Raw genomic sequence first — 20,249 nt, forward strand, 5'->3', positions numbered from 1 at the left:
GAGCCTTCCTGTTCAGGGTACAGAACAGTTTAGAGAGCTGGGGTTTACATCACATGAAGGAATTGTTCTTGTATTGTCCATAAAAATGTGTAATTTCTGGAAATATTGATTAATATTCTTTCAGTAGGACAAATGTGTGTTTGTGTGTGCTGTGTAATATCCCCCCTTTTTCCAGCATTAATGGGAGGTAATTTTAGAAGGCAGTTTTTTCATGAAAAGACAGATTAAATGTACAGGATTTCTTTTTTCTTCTCCTTACCATCCTGGGTACAGATGATTTTTATGCCCTTTATACTGCTAAACCAAGTAAAGAATTGCAGTACAATGTGTTTGTGAATAACTAATTAGTTTAAAAGTCAACATATACATTTGTTTGCACATCATATGCTTCTGTTCAAGGGGCTACTCATAATCACCCTTGGATACTGCACAGGCAGGAGAGCGGGAATATCTAGGAAGAAATGTATTCTTCATTCAGATCAAGAAACTTTCTGCCCCACATCCATCCCAGGCAATCATTGGTGTGATTATTGTGGTATCTGTAAAAGATGGAAGAGAGCTGGTAGGGGCTGGGAGATCTCCATACACACACTTGGCAGCTTTCACAGGTGTTTGTGCTCACAACGAGCTCTGTGGTTGGCCTGGGAATGGATATAGAAAAGGAATTTAATAATTACACCTTGGAGTTGCTTTGTGTGATGTCTCACTCCTGCCTTCTCCATAAATCCATTGCCTCTTCCTTTGTCTCCGTGTTTCAGACTGCAGGCCTCTGTGGGCCTTCCAAACTCCATCTGTAAAAACTCAAAAAAAGGAGTTGTTCTTGGAGAAGCCAATTTTCATCCATTTTAGTAACTTGTGAAAAAATCTGTTTAGTACTAAATCCAGTCTGGCTTTTGAATAGCCAGAGATTCTGGAACACAGACACGCTTTGGCAAAGTACAGTTATTCAAAGTGCCTTATCAAATAAATTAAATAAATAAACCAAACTGTTTTCTTTGCTCTTATGGATAAATTCAGTTACACACAGAACTGCATCTTGCAGCTAACTCTGCTTTTTCCATTGAAAAATAATGTAAAATTCCACAGTGGTGCTGGATCTGTCTGGTGGCAAGTGCTGCAGAATTTTTGTGCCCTGGGCAAGGGAAGGTGACATTTGTCACATGAGATGGACACTTCTTAGGTTGCCTCTAGTTTGTGGTGCTGAATGCTCACTCTATTTGTCCCTTCCTTCATATGGAAAGTTGTGTGGGTTTTTTGTTTAGAATAACATCATAGTTGCAACAGCAATTCTTTTTCTCGTGACCTGACAGTTGTGCTTGCTTAAAAATGTATTATCTTTTCCATATCAAAATAATTGTATAAACTAGAACTACAAACTACTGCCATCAGTTAGTATTCCTTTTTCTCTAAATGCTGAATTGTCACAAATAGGACTTCAGAAGTGTTGTGTTAATGCACACCTTGGAGTGTCAGGATCAGGGCTTCATTGCCAGCCTTGCACGGTGCCTGGGGCACGTGGACCCTTGCCCTGGTGTGGAGCCCAGGGAGTGCTGCAGGTGGGTCTGGGCTCAGGCTCTGCCCCAGCAGCTCTGTGCCAGCACTAGTGGCAGCCTCATCTTGCCAGAAAAGGGAAGATGGGATTTGGGATATAGGAAACAATTATTTTCTACCTCTAGTCTTGTTTCTGTGGGTTTTCTATCCCAGTGTTGGAATGGGGCCTCTGGAAGAAGCAGAAGTGTTGGTGATTTTAAACAAAATCCAGCCCCTCTCAGCTCGACAGATCTTTCCTGAGCTGTTTGGTACCTTAAAGTTAGTTTGCAGTTTCCCGTGTTCCACGGGGGCTCTGTAGAAGGAACAGTTACTTTAATGGAAAATGACAAATTTTTCTTATGATTAAAATATCAAGCCTATCCATTGACTGTTAAATCTAATTTGCTGTGACTGAAATGTTCTCCAGTGAGATAAGATAATCTCCTGTTATAGGTCAGAGGGCTCCAACTGATTTATGGGGGAAAACCTTGGTAGAAAATACAGAGCTGTGTTTTGTGCTCTTATTTTTCAGCTTTTCTATCATCACCTAGTTAGTCATTCTTTATAAGATTTCCATTTAGCAATCTATAAAGTGACTTCAAAGAAGGCTAAAAGTTTATAAGCTGTTGGATAAACAAGGCTGGAGCTATCACATGAATAATGGAACATGCTTATGGAACTAATTGAATTCATATTAGATGAAGATAAGTACTTAGTAGTGATAAATAATGAGATAGGAAAATGAAACTCTATCAAAAGAACACGCCCCTTTCACGATCTTATTTTCTGCCTGTGCACTGTAGGCTGGTTTAGTCTTCAGATTATATACAATTGCTCTGTGTGTTGGAAGCTGTGTCAAACTTAGTTGCAGCCTTTTACATTTTGTCAGAGAAAACGATTGTCTCTGCAACTGTTTGTGTAGGAAGGTTATCAGTGTGATGGTGCTGATGGAGGGGGAGTGCCCTTGACCTAGGAGCTCCCTGCTGGAATTGGGGCACATGTGGTTGTGATTGACTGCTGGGGATGGCTGTGCTGGGCTCTGACATGGGGAGCTCTGGCAGCCGGCTCCAGGAGAACATCCCCCCTTTCCTGCTCTGTTTGGGGCACAGACCCAGCATTCAGAGTTAGAATTTGTCATTGCAAAAGTATTTTGTATCTTTTTAAATTAATATTCCAGTTATTCAAGGACTTTTTCTGAGATTTCAGAACTGTAATTCTTGCAACATTATCCAGGATGAATTTGTGTGTGAAACTGCACTTTGCATTTCAGAATGTTCTTCTAACCTTTTTCCTAAGGAAAGAGGACACCGGTGTATATCATAAAAGCTATATGAGTAGATTTTTGTTTTACTTCAACCTGGTATCAGTAAAAGTGTTAATGTGAGGAAAGAAATGCTCATTGCAATTCCTGTTGTGTGACTGGGGCAGGACACGGAGGCTGATCTCACCTGGTGTCGATAATGTCTCCTGTGCAGCCAGGGGAGTGGAGCTGGGGCTCTCAGAACCCCCATATGCATTTGGGGAGCACTTTGGGGCACATTCCCTCCTCCTGTTCGGGGTGAGGATGCCCTGCTTGGGATCCAGTGTGACCACAGCCCAATTAGCGTGCACTGAGTCTGAGCTAACGAGCCCTGAGCATGGTTCTGTGAGCTTGGGCTCAGGCCTGACCCTGCCATGGGGGTCCCCTTCCCAGAACACACCCTGAGAATTCATTGACCACTGGCATCTGCCACTGGTACTGTTAATTGTTAATTATATTTTTGATTGGGGTGAGAAGCATTAATTAGCTTTTCCCACCCATTTATACTTAGTAAATCAATGCTTTTTCTACCTGTAACTGAGGAAGTGCAGCTTTTCCATTGGATTTTAACGAAGGGTTATGGATTAACTTAAATCCAGGTCTTAAACCCCTAAATGCAGTTTAGCCACTCACAAATATTCCCAATATGGCTGTACGTGGGTTCGGGAGTATTGATAAAAATGCATTTAAAATATGGCAGATTACTTATGGAATTGCCTTTTATCTAGTTATTGGGGAAATGGAAATAAGAGCCATGTTTCAATCAGGGATTCTGGGGGCATGTTTGAGGGTGAGTTTTCAGAAGGCGAGCCCTGCAGTACCAAGCAGGCTTCCTCAGAAGCAGAGAGGTTCTTCTCGTGTGCCACAGCAGCACGGGTGCTGTTTGTCACTCAGCTGGCAACAGCTGCTTGTGATAAGGATCTGGGGAATCACCTGTAGAGGTGGGGGTGCCCGGGCGGAAGGGTGGGAGATGGGCTGGGGGGGCAGCCCACCTGCTGTGCCCGGATCAAAGGGCCCCGGGGTCAGGGGGCACATCCCGCTAAAGCAGAGCTGTCTGCTGAATAGCCATTTCAGATTGTAAATCTGGCCCTGATTTCATTAAGTCCTTCTGGCTGCTCTTGGGGCATGAAATAATAAAATTTTATATCCGCTGCCTTTCCTGCTTCTGGCAGCCAGATTGACACATTGTTGTCTGCAGCGTTGTGGTGTTTTCCTTAAGAAAATAAATGGAAGCTATTAATTCAGTAGAGACAAGTCATTAAGCAAATGGATTTTAGACTTGTTGTGCATCATACTTTCTTAATAATTTCAGACCTAGCGCACAGGCTCACTAGAATGTTAGTTTTTGTTAGGAGTTCTGCGTTTCCAAGAGAATCGGTGGAAGGTATCACCCTTTTACTGTTACAACATTTTTTAAGATGCTGATCACGTTTGTATCTGGTTATAAAACCTCATGATCAGCTTGGTTTATGTTTTGGCAGCAATTTAGCCATGAAGTTACGCAAACCTGGCTTGTGGGAGGAAAGGCAGGGGGTGCTGGTGTTTGATGGTTATGGAGGGTTTTTTGTTTTAAATTAAACTATTCAATAAAATTATTCACCTGAAAGAAGTTTAACTTGGGATTCCTTTATGGCAGAAAATGCAGAACCTGCCAAGTGTAGCCAGTGCTGATAAGATAGCATTTAGTGTAAACTGGTGTTACTGTTATGGGTGAATACTGCTTCTAGAGTGGGATGGAGGAGCACCCCTTCATTCTTCTATTAGAATATGGTTTCTGTGTTTTTGTGAACTTCCACATAAAACATTTCAATGACTCAAGAGTTTGGCGGCCTGTGAGCAGGGCAGGCACCCGGACTGCGCTTATTTACGGACCTGGTGTTTAAGGCCCCCTGGAGTTTGTTTGAAAAGTTAAGAGATTTTCACAGTAAAGGTGCCATTTCTGAAATTTAAAGTGCTCTTTTCACCAGGAGATAAGTTCTCTCTGATTAAGTCAGTAATTCTTACTAAGCCATGTTTATAGAGGCCATAAACAATGGGTTCAGTGTGCTTGTTAAACCAGCTTTCCATACCTCTCCACTCTTTTAAAAAGAGACATTTAAAATAAAAGGCAGGTGTAGATGTTAGTTTGATTTAGATGGATTTTAGGTGATTAATTATGGCTACAAGTAATTGGGCAAGGATGGTTAGGAAAGGATTGCAGGAGTGAGATGTGATGCACATTTTCACTGAATTTCTCGTTTTGACTCAGTACATCCCTGACCAGTGGGAAAATGAGATGAGGAATCTGTAATGTTCATATTTCCTCTTAGTCCTTGCTTATCCACATTTCTTTTCAGCAAAATACGAACCTACTGAATACAGTCCAGTCTGCTGCACAGGTATCACTTGTAAAGTTTTGTTTAACTCTTCAGGAAGTTGTGAAATATGGACTGGGGCTGTGTGTGGCTTGTGGCTGTCCCTTCCCATTCCTGAAAATTATGACAACACACAAACTGTATGTGGGAAAAACTATCTACGTGTTTTTGTGATTCACAGAATCCACATGTGTTTAATGTGAGAATTGTAGCTGAATGATGGGAATTTTTACTCAAATTCCAACAAGAAAGTAAATCTTTATCAAAGATTGTAGTGACAGGAGAGATGACAAAACCAACTAAGGATTAAGATGAACTGGCCAGTCTGCATGTCTGTAGAATGAGCCACAATCTGACCATCAAAAAATTATATGTTTTTGAATGCACTGCAAGACAGATGCTATTAATCAAGTCAGTCTCCAGTGTTTTATTAAATCTGAGGGCTGGTCTCAAGGGAAATCCACTGCCTTTGTACAAATATTGCAAATCTTTACAGTGAGGTTGAGCTCTTGGGGGTGCAGAGTTTATCAGCTTCCTTTTGGATACAGTGATTTCTGGGCCAGGTGTGGGGTGATCACCCAGAGCAGCATTTACAGTCCCTGTACCATGAGGGCATCCTTCTGCCTTACCCCCCCTGGCTGAGCCCTGCTTGGCACAAGCCTGTTCTGTGCTCCAGAAGAGCCCCCATTTTGCTGAAGGGGAGGTGCAGATTCAGCACCAGAGGCACAGAAACACCCCTGGCACGTTCACCATCATGTGCTGCTTCTTTGCAGCAAGCAGGAGAAGGGTTTCTGTCTTGTCCTGCCTGCGCTGAGGCTGACAAGCTTCTGGCTTTGGTTAAGTACTTTGCAAGAGCTTTTTGTTGGAGGTTTTCAGGCTCCTCTGAGTATAAGTGGGATTTTTAATTTTCTGAAACAGGAAGGAGCAATCAGTTTGTCTGGTGCTTCCGGACTCCTAAAGGAGTGAGGCTCCTGGATTGCTTTAGAGTTTATCAGATGCAGCCAACGGGGTGACCTTTGGTTCCTGCAAGCAAAGTACCTGGTTTGTCAGGCAGTGCTGCTGCTCTTTATATGGAAAGCATTAAATGTAATATTCGTCTATTTAAGTTAAAGAAATGTCTCGTGAAGACCTAAACTTAAATGTCTACAAAGTGGGTTTTATGGTTGTTGGGGTTTTTTTCAGCCCTAAGTACACAGCAGTTTGCTTTATAGACAGAGGACTGAGCCTTGAAAACTGAGGGTAATTATTTAGCTGCCTAAGGCTCAACTTTGCCATTGTTTTAGGACTTGAGTTCCTTTCTTTTAAAGGAAACAATTCCCTTCACCCCACAAAACCTTAATTAAAAATTGAGTATGTTTTTGTTCATTTTCCTGCTCAGTAACTTTCATTTGGTCCTGTGTGTAGGTAGGTGGGTACTTAAACATATTTTACAGCATCACTGGGAAATTTCCTCAATTACCATATTCTATAATTCCAGTTTTTCTGATTTTGATTTTCAAAGCTTTACTTGACGAGATTAAACCTGTGTGATTAGTCAGTCAAAAAACAAGAAAAAAAGTCAAGTCTCCTGTTAGTGGAAGAAGTGCTAAGTGTTTAAATGCTGCTCTGTTTGGTATCAGTGACTCATTTACTGTTGATTAACCAGGGAAATCAAGTCTGGCAGTGTTTAAATTTGCTTAGATCACAGATACCTTTAGACACTCAGAGTCACAGGTACTGATGATCCTTCTTTTGAGAAATAGGTTCTTCTTTTCTCTTCAATGGGTAAGTACTGTTACAGGAGCTGTGAACTTCAGACTAGATCAGAAACTTTCCCTCAATTCATGGGAACAGGAGAGAAAGTTCAGACTTGCTAACCAGGACATGGTGGAATTAAATTTCTCTTAGCTTTGGTTTTTTCCCCCATTTTAATTATTTACTGATTAGGCTCTCATAGGATCCAGTTTACTTAAATGCAGTTACAAACTTGTCTTTATTATACTTCCAAAATTCAACCTGGAATTTGGAAACCAGTTCCCATCCCTGACTTAATGTAACTCTCAATTCCTGGAAAACCCGCTCTTTATTGTTATTTAAATGAATTTCTGAATATAAAAAGATTTGCTTGAAATCCTGACTTCACTAGAGACTGTTAAATGTGCAAACAGGACACCAAGACAAACATTAGTAGAGGTCCTTGAAATAAATCTTTGCTTGAATAATCACAGACCCTCTGGTTTGACAAATTTCAGTGTCCATGTTGTTAAGAACTTCTGTCTGCCAGCTGAAGGTTAATTTTTTTAGCATTGTAAACTGAATAAATAAAACAAATGATGACAGGAAGTCAGGTATGTTGATTGTTTTTAAAATGGTTGTGGTTCTGTAGTGCCGTGTTGTTCTGCCATCACTTGTGTCCTTTATGCATAAAATTTAATTTCCCATACTTACATTTTCCTTCCCCTTTCCTGAATTTGCTCACCTATAGAAAGTAAGAAGCATGGCCCTGGAAGATGTGGTGATCCTTAACGTAGACACCAACACACTGGAAACCCCTTTTGATGACCTTCAGAGCCTCCCCAACGATGTGGTATGTATGGAGTGACTTAGCCAAGGGTTCAGTTCCTGCTGGCTGGCACTGAGGGGTCTCACTGGGAGCTCTCATGGCAGCACTGAACTGCTTTCCCTCAGTTCTTGCTGTCCCAGAGTGTTTGGGAATGTTTGTTTCAACATTTATAGATGTGCATTGAAACCTCCCAGTGAAAATCAGCTAATGCTCACGTGAGTTAGAAATCCTGCATCTTTAGTTAACTGTTGTTTCCAAATGAAACTGTGTGGTTTTTGTCCTGTGACTGCTTCCAGGTGAGCTTTAAGGAATTTCATGCATTTTATATCCTGAGATATGATATGAAATGGATGCCTTCACATTCACTTCAATCACTGCTAGAATTCAGAACTCATTTTCTTTCTGATTCACCATTTCTATTGGTAAATTATTTCATGTTTTTAGTAACTTGATAGTAATGGTGTATAAATACTTGACATTTAATGGGAGGCAAAGACATCCGACTTGCCGCTGCAACCATCTCAACTGAAGGAGCTGAGAGGGGAGAGCAGAGGAGTGAGAGTGTCAGGAGCTGTTTTCACCGCAGAGAGTGAATGTTTAGGAGAATGTGGCAGGGGAAAATCTGGATTTCCTTTGCTAGTTGGGAATATTGTGCTGACAGTCAGATTTGAACATTTTTCTGTGCAGTTGATAAACAGAATTGATGTGCAGGGAGCTCAGTGTAAGCTGGTGTGTGAGGAGAAGCTGCAGTGAGGGTGAATGCCCAGTGCCTCCTGCTGTGACACCCTGGCATTCCCACGGGATCCCTTCTTCAAAAACAGGCAGCTCAGGAGGAAGGGGCCATCTTGATTGTGAACATTTTGGCTTTAGTCAAACATTTAGTCTGTAAAGTTGATTCCATTATTTTTTCTGGCATTATATAGTTTTTCATTTTGATTTCACTCCCAGCATCCAAATCTGCCAGCTGGTCACTGCTCATGCCATTATCCACAACCCGGGAATGACAGACTTGTAAATTTCATGGAATTATGTAAGAAATGTCTGGATACAGGGAGCATGGGGCCTCAGACATGTATATGATTTGTCAACAATCAAGTATTATATTAGATTTTATGAGACTTCATTAAAGGAGTTGTTGTGGGCACACTGTAGAACATCAGAAGAGACTTCTCCAATAAACGCAGAACTTCAAGCTTTGGAATGTAATAAATTTTAAGAGACTTCCTTCCTTTCATTATTTACTTTTACTTCACTTTTATAACAGCAGAGAGTTGTGTTTTATTAGTTCAAATTTCTTGATTCAGTTTTCCACAGGTCTATTTAAGAGCTCCATTTTATCTCGGAGGATGTTGAGAGCAGAGCAGAGGAAGTGCTGCCAGCAAATTCAATTAACTGGCAGGGCTCACCAGTAGCAAATATGGGGTATTTTTTTTCACAACTGCTATATAAATACAGCTGGGATTAATATTTTTCACAACAAAGCTTTAAGTCGAGTCGTGTTGCGTTGTGTAATTAATGTTTGGGCTGGGGGTTTATTGGGATTCAGCTCTGGAGCATTGTTGCAGTTACCTGGATGAAGCAGCTCCTCCTCCAGGTCTCTCCCTTCACACGGCTCCAGAGTTGGCTTTGACCACTAGAGAGCAGCTGCTCTGCTGTGCAAGAATTGAATTTCTGTCAGTTCTTTCATGCATCATGTGTTTGGAACTGTAAGTGGATCAAGTTGTTCATCTCAGCAGGGAGATGCTAAAGCCAATCCATTATACTTTTTCTTTTCTTTTCTTTTCTTTTCTTTTCTTTTCTTTTCTTTTCTTTTCTTTTCTTTTCTTTTCTTTTCTTTTCTTTTCTTTTCTTTTCTTTTCTTTTCTTTTCTTTTCTTTTCTTTCTTTTCTTTTCTTTTCTTTTCTTTTCTTTTGTTCCTTTTTGCTTCCCTGGGAGATTTTGGGAGTGTGTCTCTGCACTGGTCTTAGTCTAAGTAGATGCATTTATGATTCGAGAAACTAAAAATGTCTTCAAGAGTTTCCTGATCATAAATGCCTGTTATGTCAAACTACTTTGCCAGTTTTGCTACTTAATGTGAGCAGTGAGCAATTCATGCGCTGCTGAATAGACAAAATTTACTTTGCTAAATTAAATCTATCTATATTCATCACTGAGCAAAAACATCTTCTCTGTGGTGCATTCACCATCAGGTAATTAATCCAGTGGAAAATTTCTAAAAGCTGCTTTTTCTCTCTCCTTGAACTGCTTTTTAAATCAAGTGAATGAAGTCTTATGATTATTTTAGAGCCTCAGGTAGTGAGTTGTTCTTGAGTTTCATGATAGTGATGTTGCTACTAAACTGGTTCTTGGAAATCAAGAATAAACTGTTCTTTATTCTTTAATTCTTAGGATCCAAACAAATATAGGACCCAGTGCAAAGGTCTTTCCAGTCAGAATTTGTGTCAGAGGAGCTGGACAGAATTGAGGCAGTTCCAGCAGAGTCAGCTCATGTTGCTCCTTTGCCCCAGTTTACCTCAGCGGTACCTGCTGGCTGTCAGGCTTCTGAAGTGGTCAGGTCATGTCCCTGAAAATCAAGATTTGTACTACTGTGTTACTGATTAACTGTTTGAAATGTGAAAACCTGCCCCTTCTTCACCTTCTGCTTCTGATGTATTGCTGGAAATCTGGCAGCATGAGAGCACCCTGGGAAGTAACTTTCCTTTTAAAATAATCAATATTAAAAAAAGAGATTTATTAAGGACTGTGATTACAATAAGTGCATCTGCTGCTGACAAGTCTCCTACACCACCGTCTGTGTTGCAGCGAATAGCAAAGAGGGGGTAGTAATTTTTTTTTATGCAACCCGTATGGATTTTTCATGTATTTCCAAATAAGTGTCATCTTCTAGTCATAGTTGTAGTCAGAGCCCCACGTTAGAAGGAATAAAGTATAAGCTTGCTCTGTCAGCTCGTGGCTGTTGCTGAATGAAGGCTGGGGTGTCCCAGGCTCAGCTGGGGCTCCTGCTGCCCCTCTGCAGTGAGCACCTTGGCGAGGGAGCCAGGGCTGCTGCTCTTCACTCCGGGAAGGGATGAGCTGCTTCCAGGGCAGCCAGGAGTGCCAAACTGCAGCTTTGTAGCCAAACTATTTTCCTAAAGGTGAATCCATTTTTATTTCTTAGGCTGTGTTTGCAGTAGAACATTTCTTGCTTTATTCATGTTGACAACTGAAAAGCCTTGGACCTAATTAAAAGAATTTCCACTAGCACCTTTACTGAACCATTTCATTCTGCTGCATTGCACAGATTGCATTCTGAAACATGGTGAGAGTTGAAATTGGACCTTTAAACTTCAACTGCCAGAAGTATAAAAATCTTCTTTAAAAACACTTTTAGGGTAGACTGCATGTATATGTGTCTGTTTGGCTAGAAACAATCCTCATTTTCAGTGGTCACAATTTGAGGGTTTTTTTAAAGCATCACTGTCTCTTTAGGCAGGAAACAACCCTAATTCTGCTTGTATTGTCTACTTTGTATTACATACTGTTTTTTACCACAGAGTACACATGAGGGTGTTTTGGGGTGGATTTTTTTTGCTACTTGTTAGTATATTTAAATATGTCGTTAACATTTTTTTGTTACAAAATTGCCATGCCTATTGCAGCAATCCCACATATATATAAAATGGACATCCTACAGTGTTTGAGGAAGTAACAAAATACCAGTCAATATTCTGCTTCTGTCCCAGCCAGGGGAGCTGAAGCACACAAAGGCTGTGGCCCAGCCCTCTGAACTCCTGGCTTTTTAAAACAAAGCATAGAGCTTTCTCCTTTTATATAGATGGAAGGTTCTGTATCTTCACGTGAATGTTTACAGAAAACCCCTTATAACAATGTTGGAGGTGGATTTGAAAGCTTCTCAGAGCTCTGAATATTTTATTATACTTTTAAGAACTACCTTTAAATAGTTTATATAAGTTAATATAGAAAATAAAAGCATATTTCAACCTTACAAGTCTAGACCCCTTCAAACATGAAGTATGCTGTTTGGGTTTGAAAATCTGGTGAAGCTTTTATATTTAGAGGATTACAGAACTCCTTGAGGAACGTTATTTCACTGAATAGGAGTCAGCTTATTTTACAGGCTTCAGACTAAATCTGGTATCATGTGTTATGTTAATATGAGTTTGTGGGCTCATTAATGCGTGGATCATTGGCATAAGCATTCAGATTTATAAACAGTGCTGGACACGCTCTTGGTTATTTCTGTTATGCTAAATAACGAAATGCCTTTTACAGCAGAATCTATAGAAGATTTAAAAGGAAACGTCTTTGCAAGTGTTTTAGTAAACACAAGTGCAAAGATAACATCTAAAAGAAAAGCCAGTAGTGCCCAGCATGGATTCTGTATTTAACACCTCTGGAGCACGACAGGGAGTCACCGTGGAGCCCCAAAGCCAAGGCTGCTGCAGGAGGAAGCTGAGTTAGGGATGAATGAGGCACTCACAAACAGCTCAGGAAAATCAGGCTGCTCTGGGCAACACCCAAGGCTGAGGACATTCGACTCATCTGTAGGATTTTGGAGATATGGATGAGGCCAGAGCAAGCTTTCGTTGGGAGCTGGAGGATGGGAAGAAGGTCTTGAAAGTTAATTTGAATATTTGAACCATCAGCTTATATTTTATGAGGTGTAATTCATAGTCTCTGAACACAGTTAGTTATGGTCACTACTGGAGGATCTGCTCACTCTGTCAATAATGTTCCTGCAGTGTTTTTTGCATAGTGTGAATGAGATACACAGAGCTACCCCATGGAGATTTCCAGTATGGCATTTGGAAAAGGAAGATTTGCTAGTTATTGGCTCTTTCTGTTAAATTCATCATATGGATATTTATGGAGTCAGTCATGTTCTCCTGCAAATCAGGTTAACTAGGGATTTCCTGCTGTTCTGCTTTCCCCCGAAATTGTGGCTCCTGCCTGTTTTCTGTGTCAGGTATCTCACTAAACTCAGGCTTTGAGCATGGCATGGCCGTAGCCTCTAAAACACCAGCTGAATTCCTTTCCAGAACCAGTGCCTCGGGTATCTGGGTTTGTCTTGCTCTGGGTTGTGAGATCTGTGTCAGAACCTCAGCGTGTCCGGTTCTGTCTGCGGCGCCAAAGGCCGTGAGGGAATCCTGAGGGGCCGTGAGGGGCCGTGAGGGGCCATGAGGGAATCCTGAGGGGCCGTGAGGGAATCCTGAGGGGCCGTGAGGGAGAGCCAGGAGGGGCTGTGAGGGAATCCTGAAGGGCGGCCGGGGCAGGACACAGCAGATGCCGGGCACGGCCGAGCCCTCAGCAAACAACTCCAAAAATGTGTGAGAACAGGCAAAAAGCCCCAGACCACAGAGAGGAGAAGCGTGAGGAGTAAGGGCGGGCGGGAGGAGCTGTCGGGACCGACATCAGAGGAGGAGAGGCGGGGCTGGGGCGGGGAGTTGTGCTGGTGAAAGGCGGCAGCCGGGGAAGGTGTTTAAGTTTCTGTCTTTGTTTCTCACTATCTGACTGTATTTTAACTGCCAATACATTAAATTAATTTTCCACCTTGGAGCCTGTGGCTCATGGGTACGCATCTCCTTGAGCCCCCGAGCCTGGTGTGCGTGTTTGCCCTGAGTGCTGCTGAGGGGCAGCGGGAGGGCGGCTGGGCCGGGAGCCTGCTGAGGGTGCCCTCACGGCCAGGAACGCAGCCCTGACGGGGTCAGTGCCTGTTCGGGCTCTGAAATGTGAGGGAATATAACCTTAAAAACGCCTTGTATTTGTGGCGAATAGATTCTCCAGACCTTCAGGATTTGTTCCTAGCCTTGGTAGTGATGGATGGCCTGATAGTGTGGAGCTGTTTCTCTTACTAATCTGATGTTTGAATTAATTTAGCTGCAATTATTTCATGGATTCTAATCAAGAGTGACACAGTTTCATAGACTACCTTTAAAACAGTACTCAACAGCATGTTAACAGTCGATTTTAAGTAGGAGGGCAGGTTCAGTGAAGCTTTTAGTATCCTATTGGCTTCTGAATAGAATCCAGACAAATCTTAGAGAAGCAAAACAGCTTGAAAAGTAATACTCTTAGAAGTGAAAAATTCATCTCTGAATTCACAATGTCACCTTTTGTCATAACTGCTGCTGTGCTTAGCACATTTTTCATTTAGCTGTGCCCCAATGTGTTGCTCTTTGTTTGTGATACGAGAGTGATCTAGACCTGCTGTGTGATTTCAGGTTTCTGCACTGAAGAACAGATTGAAGAAAGTCTCTACAACCACTGGAGATGGTGTTGCAAGAGCGTTTCTAAAAGCACAAGCAGCTTTCTTTGGGAGCTACAGAAACGCCCTGAAAATTGAACCTGTAAGTAGGCAATTAGTTGGCATAAAATGTAAGTGTGCAGCTGTGGTGGAGAAAAAACCTGACAATTCAAAGTGTGGCATAACCTGCTCTTCCTAAGGTGGCTGTTTGGCTGACTAGTACTGAGAACAGCGTTCAAGTCTCCAAAATGAAAGAGGTACAACAGGCATGATCCATCACACAGGGAAGAACCTTCACATGGAAATGTGTGGGTCTTGCTTGGTTTTGAAAGCAGTTGAATTAGAGGAGAGATTATAAGAAAGAATAAATTAATGGTCATAAGAGATTAGTGCAGAGCTGACCATTCCCTCCTCTGCAAAACCTGTTTTTTCATTGTGTTTTTGTGTTAAAAGGTGGTGTATTTGGCATTCTCCTGCTCTTTGAAGATTAATTAAAAGGTCTGGCCTGCAGACGTGCGATAAATTTAATTTTAATCGTGATGTTAAATGGTTACAAGGCCAAGAGTTGAACTATGGGTGTAGTGTTTCTGGAGGATTTCAGTAGCTAAAGTCTCTCCAGTACTGTAGTTTGCCTTGTTATTTTTAAAGCCAGGAGGAAAACACAGCTCAGCCTGACTTTTAAACAGGCCAGTTATTACCATCAAATAAGTATCATTTCAACAGTTCATATTCAGGTTTCAAAAATTACTTTTCAAGTCACCACAAGTCCTTCCACGTCTTACTGGGGGAATCCATGTGTGTGGAAAAAATAAATTGTATTGACTTGTGTGTGTGTCTGGGTGTAAGAACTGGGCTTCTAAAGCATCTCAGGTGAAATCCTGGAGGTATTTAAAATGGGGAGCGTATAAATGACAAAGATGGGAGCAGCAAGGCGCTCTGGCTGTGAGCCTCCTTTATCCCTGCTGGGGAGACACTGACTCCCCTCCATCCCTGCAGGCTTCCTTGTTCTCCAGTGCTCCTCCCTGTAGTTGCCAGGCAACTCTGGGAATATTGGTGTATGCTTTGCCTGGATGTGTGTGTGAGATTAACTAGTTAAGGGATTTATGAAGGAAAATAAAAATTTAAATTGCTGTTCTGGAAATACCATCTGGTATTTTGAAGGCTGAATGTTAAAGATGAACATTTGAAATGAGTTGACAGTGGCACGCCCCTAGAAAGTGCAACTTTGAGGGACAGCTAACCTGAGGAAGTAGCAGAAATAGTTTAGTTTGCTTCTCATTCCATCAAAGAAAATCTGTAAATATAGCTGCACAAATATGTCATAAAATTGACTTTAATAATCAGAAAGTGGAAAATTTCAGGGCTTTCTTTCCTAAGGCTTTTTGTAAATCAACAGTTTGATTTGTGATTATACCTTTCAGTATTAAGATTTAGATAAAGCAAATTTGCAGGTGTTTCATGTTCATGTATCACTTTCACTTGGAGTAAGTACAGGGCATAAGTAATACCAAACATGAGATGGTTCTTTGCATTTCATGTCCTATAACCTCAGAAACCTGACTGTTCTTTTAAAATCATTGATAATTAGAACATACATTCAAAGAAGTACATACAGAATACATTTTTCTCCTTTCATAGTTTCTGTCTCATAAGAAAATTATATTTCATGGACTATCTCATTGGTATGAGCTGACTTTCTGGGATAAATGGTGTGAATCTATTTTTCATTATTCTGTGTAGACCCAGAATGTGTCATGGAGCAGGCTCTACATTCACATTATTATACTTTAGCATAGTCAGAGCTCTTATTCTGTTCAGAGGCTTTTACTTTAGAGATACAAAGTTGTGTAATGTACATATAAACAGAACACTGGCAGTGAGTTTCTGTTACCGTGAACTTTCTGAGGCCTTTGGTAACTAGAAATTGCATGAAAAAACATATCCACGTATACAGTTGGCAAGCATAGTAATAATAGTAATATTTACTTGACAAAACAACTGCTGCAGTGCTGTTTCCTACAGTGTTTCCCATAGCTGCACTAAGCCAGTTTAAATGCAGAGGAGTATCTGCTGGGTGTGATGTACTTACAGCCCCACAAAGCTCTGGTGCTTTTAGGTCCAGTCAAACTCAGCAGCAGCTGGGTGTTCACTGGGCTGTACTGAGGCAGATTATCCTGATGCATATGACTTAAATATCTACCAGTGACACCAGTGTGAGCATTTTGTTCACTTGAATGACCTTTCTCAAATTCCCAATTTTTTTGTTGTTTGCAGAGGGAATGTTTTTATCTCTTCTAAATATTGAATTCACACAAGTAGGTCATGTTCACCAGAACAATCTGTGTGAGTACGAGGTGTGTGTAAGGGTGCTTGGTAGGACTGAGCTGTTGGGGATGTTGGGGAAGCCAGGCTCAGATTTTCGGGATGGGAGCCGTGGCCGTGCTCTTTCTTCTGCTGACACCTAGTGGTTCCAGGCGCTCCAGTCGGACTCTCGCAGTGTTTGTGAGAGCAGCCCCCACCTGTGGGGTCGAGGTAAGCTCGGCTGGGCTGGCCCAGAGCAGTGGGGTGGGTGTGACCCAGCAGGATGTGGAGGCTGCCAGGCGGTGCTGCTGCTGCAGCCTCAGCCCTGTGGGGTTTGTCCCCATCTCGCATGGGAGCTGCACTCCAGGCTCTGCTGGGACGTACGGGCATCCCAAATGATGAGTTCTGCCTGTTCTCTGGCACTGCAGTGGTTCTGACAGGGCTGGTACTTGTAGGAAAGCACTGGATTACATCCTGCTACCGTGTTGTAAATACTCCTCCATGAGTTACACCTTTCACATGGAGCTGGGACCATGACTACTGATCCCTCCTTGCGTGCAGTGGGAACTACTGAGGATAAGTGAATCTCTGCAATGAAGCATCAATTAATTCTCTTTGTCTTCATGGTTAATTATTCAGTTTTATTCAGGTTTATTTGCATGAGCAACCATTAGTTGTAAACTGGATAATTTCTGGTTATTTGCATTGTTCTGAATTGATTTGGTTTAAATTTAACATAAATATTCCTTGGATGCATCCACTTAAGAGTAAGCAGGAAATCAGAGGCAGAGTCAATGTGCTTTTCTATTTCCACGCTTTTTGTGTGCTTCCATTGTTGAAATTACTTTCTAATTTGTGAACTGCTGATCTTAATATGAAACTACTTATTGAAACTCACAGATGTTTTATATACTCCAGTTTTCACACTGCTTTAGCTGAACTACACTGGTGGAGTGTAGTTCACTCAGCAATGTGTATAAAGCACTATGTGTTTATACACATTGCTGCCTAAGTTCTGTTGTCCTGTCAAAGCCTGATAATTTATATTTGGATTTTAAATGGAGAAGACAATGTACTACCAATTTTCATAATTGTAACTTTGATATGAATTTTCTCATAATAGGATGCAATTTGAGCAATAGTGGAGGAAGAAACCATTACAAGTAGAAGGAAATATTTTTTTTTTCTTTCTCAACATAACGCTCAATTCAACTTAAGGAGATAATCAATGCATTGATTATTTTACAGGAATCTCTGGAACAGATACAGTAAATGCCTTCAACAGCTCCAGATTCATGAGATCAGAGTCAGAAAAGTATATGATATTTGGTGCACAGTAAAAAAGCAAATGCCAGATGAGTCCAAAAGGAAATTTTGTTGGAATGTGTGTGCAGTAATGTAAACCAACTGCATGCTACGTACTGGTGCATAATTCATTTTGCAAAGGCTTTGTAGCATTCAGTGCTTTATCTACTATGAAGTATGATTGTTGCCATGGTGAATTATTTTTTTAAGTTATTCAGTGGAAGAGTAAATAGTCATTTCCAACTCCCAGTAATTGCCACATCCCAGTTCCTTCCTCTCCATGGCCATCTTCTGCCTAGCTTTTCTTTTCCTTGCATGTATATTTTAAAGGCACACACTGCATGCAGAGTAAATACTTCCCTGTCACCAGAGCACCAGATCCCTGTCTCCACAGTTCAGAGCTTTAGGAGTGTTTGTCCATCTGTAGAAAATATGAAGAAGGATGATTCCTAATGCTTATATAACTTGTGCACAGACCTGTTAAAATGAACCCCAAGTTGTAGGGGAAACGGTGAGCAGAAGCTAGTTAAATAGAACTTTTTGTTTTACTTGCAGTTTTGTTGTGTTCTGTTTGAAGTCAGTGCTGGTGTATAGCACCAGGAATTTTCTCCCACCCGTCTTTACTCTTCTCCTGTTCAAGTGGTTGAGCCCTCAAATCCATCCTTGTAGAGACAGTCTGGGAATGCCTAAATGACAGTAATTTCTAAGTGTCATCCTGGTGACTTTACTGACAGGAGTAGACAACGAGAATGGCACTGACAGTGTGCAAAATCTGATTTTTTTGTGATAAAAATGGACATAAATTAAGTTTCTGTATATCCTGGAACTGAAATTTAAGGCTTTTTTCTCCCTACTCTGAAGATTCTGTGTTTTGAGACATTTTAAAGACCCAAGGTTTCAGTTTCTCCCTTAGAAGCCACCTGTAACTATTGCTGTGTTTTACCATCTATGGGAAGTGCTGAATTCACAGTCACTGACTGGAAAAGATTTAGTGGGGAAACACAGTTTTGTTTGTTTTCTGTGTGATGTTTGTTTTCATTTCAATTCTGTTGCTGTTTCCTCTCTAAGCCTTACTGTTGCTATAGACAAATTTCTGCTTTTGCTGTTTTAAACCTTAAAAATGGCTCTTTTTCTAACAAACAGTTACTGTTCTTCAAAATGGCATTTATTATTCTACATCTAAGTCTGTTGAGATATACATATGTTAATGAACCTGAAAAGACATTTCTTTAATCTCTTCCAGCAGTCTGGTATGTAGTAAATAGAATTGTTTTGTAATTTCCAAACTGTTATAAGATCCTCTGTTATCTAATTCCGTATGCCACGCTACAGGGAGGGGGAACCCAGGATTCTGAGGGGAAGATAATACAAAGTTATATTTGAGAAAGTTAACATCACCATCTGCTGATTGTGGTGTTTCTGCCCAGAAAGGTGCATGCAGACCTCCCTGTCCATCATATGTTAAACTCCAGCAAATCTCAAATCAAAGCAAAAATAGCAAACACACCTCCCCTAAAATCCATCATGGGAATGGCTTTGGGTGTAGGAACTTTGCCCACAGGGATGGGGTGCTCTGCATCTCACTGTGCAGTAATAGCAGAAATGTGAATTTCCTTTGAGTGTGCAGAATGCTGATGTGCATAGGTCTGCTTTGAGATTATTAACGTTTACCTGCTTCATGCTGATGTTTAGGGGTTTGTGGTCACTTAGTCTGTGGAACCTTTGAGCAGTCCGAGAACTGTCTTTGGCTGTGTTGTCTGAGTAACTTTGCAGCCCCCATCCAAGCTGCGTGTTCAGCTGTCAGCCTGGATCAGGTCACTCTGCGTCTTCTGTGGTGCTGCTGCAGAAATAAAAGGAGCTTTGTTCCAAAGCCTCTCAATCTCCCTGTTCCAGGGCAGGCTGTGCAGGGAGCAGCAGTCTGTGCTCTGTCAGCTTTGCTGTGCGAGGATTTGGATATTCACTTACTTGGCTCTGCCTCTCACACCTGATTCTGGGTTTGTGCTATTTGATGCGCTTGCTTTTGCTTCTTCTCAATTTGTTTCAAGCCTTTGGTTGTTTGTTTTAGGCTGGCTCTTGCCTGTGTTTTCACTGCGTTGTCTCCTGATACTTCAGTTCTAATTGTGAGTGCACAGCCTTGTGCAAATGCCTCCGTGCAGGAGAACTTGGAGATATTTCCTGAACTAATAAAGCGCAGGGGACTTGGAGGGGAACAAGGAGGCACATAAACAAACACCAAGCAGAAAATAACATCACCCTTGAATTCAGCTTCTGTGTGAGGCACTCAGTGACTGTGTGTTTTTTCAAATGAGCTGTTGTATTTCGTATTAGGGGGAAAAAACCACCAACACACACAAACCCATGAAAAACCCCACCCCAAGGACCTTTTAGGCAGGTGGCAAGGAGTGAACATTCTCAGTATTGTGAGCAGCTGTACAACTGAAGAGAAAGTATCACTTCCATTGACAGAAGATGATGGAAAAGATTTTGGTATTTGGATTTATAAAGCAGACTTCAGTGGCAGATAAAATTGATGAAATTATGATAAAAATTAAAATATTTAATTGGGTTAGAAACAGAATAGAGAAGCCACGCTACTCTGGGCTTTCACGGTGTATATTGTGTATGAATGGGAGTGTACAGTTTGTCCTGCTGTGGTACCAAGGGAGGCAGGGG

The 20,249-nt window shown here is 41.4% G+C and overlaps 1 protein-coding gene across 6 annotated transcripts in view; it reads left to right on the forward strand.

Annotated features, from left to right (window-relative positions):
- Window positions 1-20,249, forward strand: part of DENND1A (DENN domain containing 1A) — a 147,651-nt gene that overhangs the window by 79,554 nt on the left and 47,848 nt on the right. For all 6 annotated transcript variants that reach the window (XM_030961780.1, XM_030961781.1, XM_030961775.1 and 3 more), the window contains exons 12-13: window positions 7,649-7,750; window positions 13,948-14,073. In XM_030961780.1, coding sequence (XP_030817640.1) covers window positions 7,649-7,750; window positions 13,948-14,073 — 228 coding nt within the window. The remainder of the gene's footprint in view (window positions 1-7,648; window positions 7,751-13,947; window positions 14,074-20,249) is intronic.

The sequence above is a fragment of the Camarhynchus parvulus genome, chromosome 17, assembly GCF_901933205.1.
Source record: "Camarhynchus parvulus chromosome 17, STF_HiC, whole genome shotgun sequence".
Taxonomy (NCBI): domain Eukaryota; kingdom Metazoa; phylum Chordata; class Aves; order Passeriformes; family Thraupidae; genus Camarhynchus; species Camarhynchus parvulus.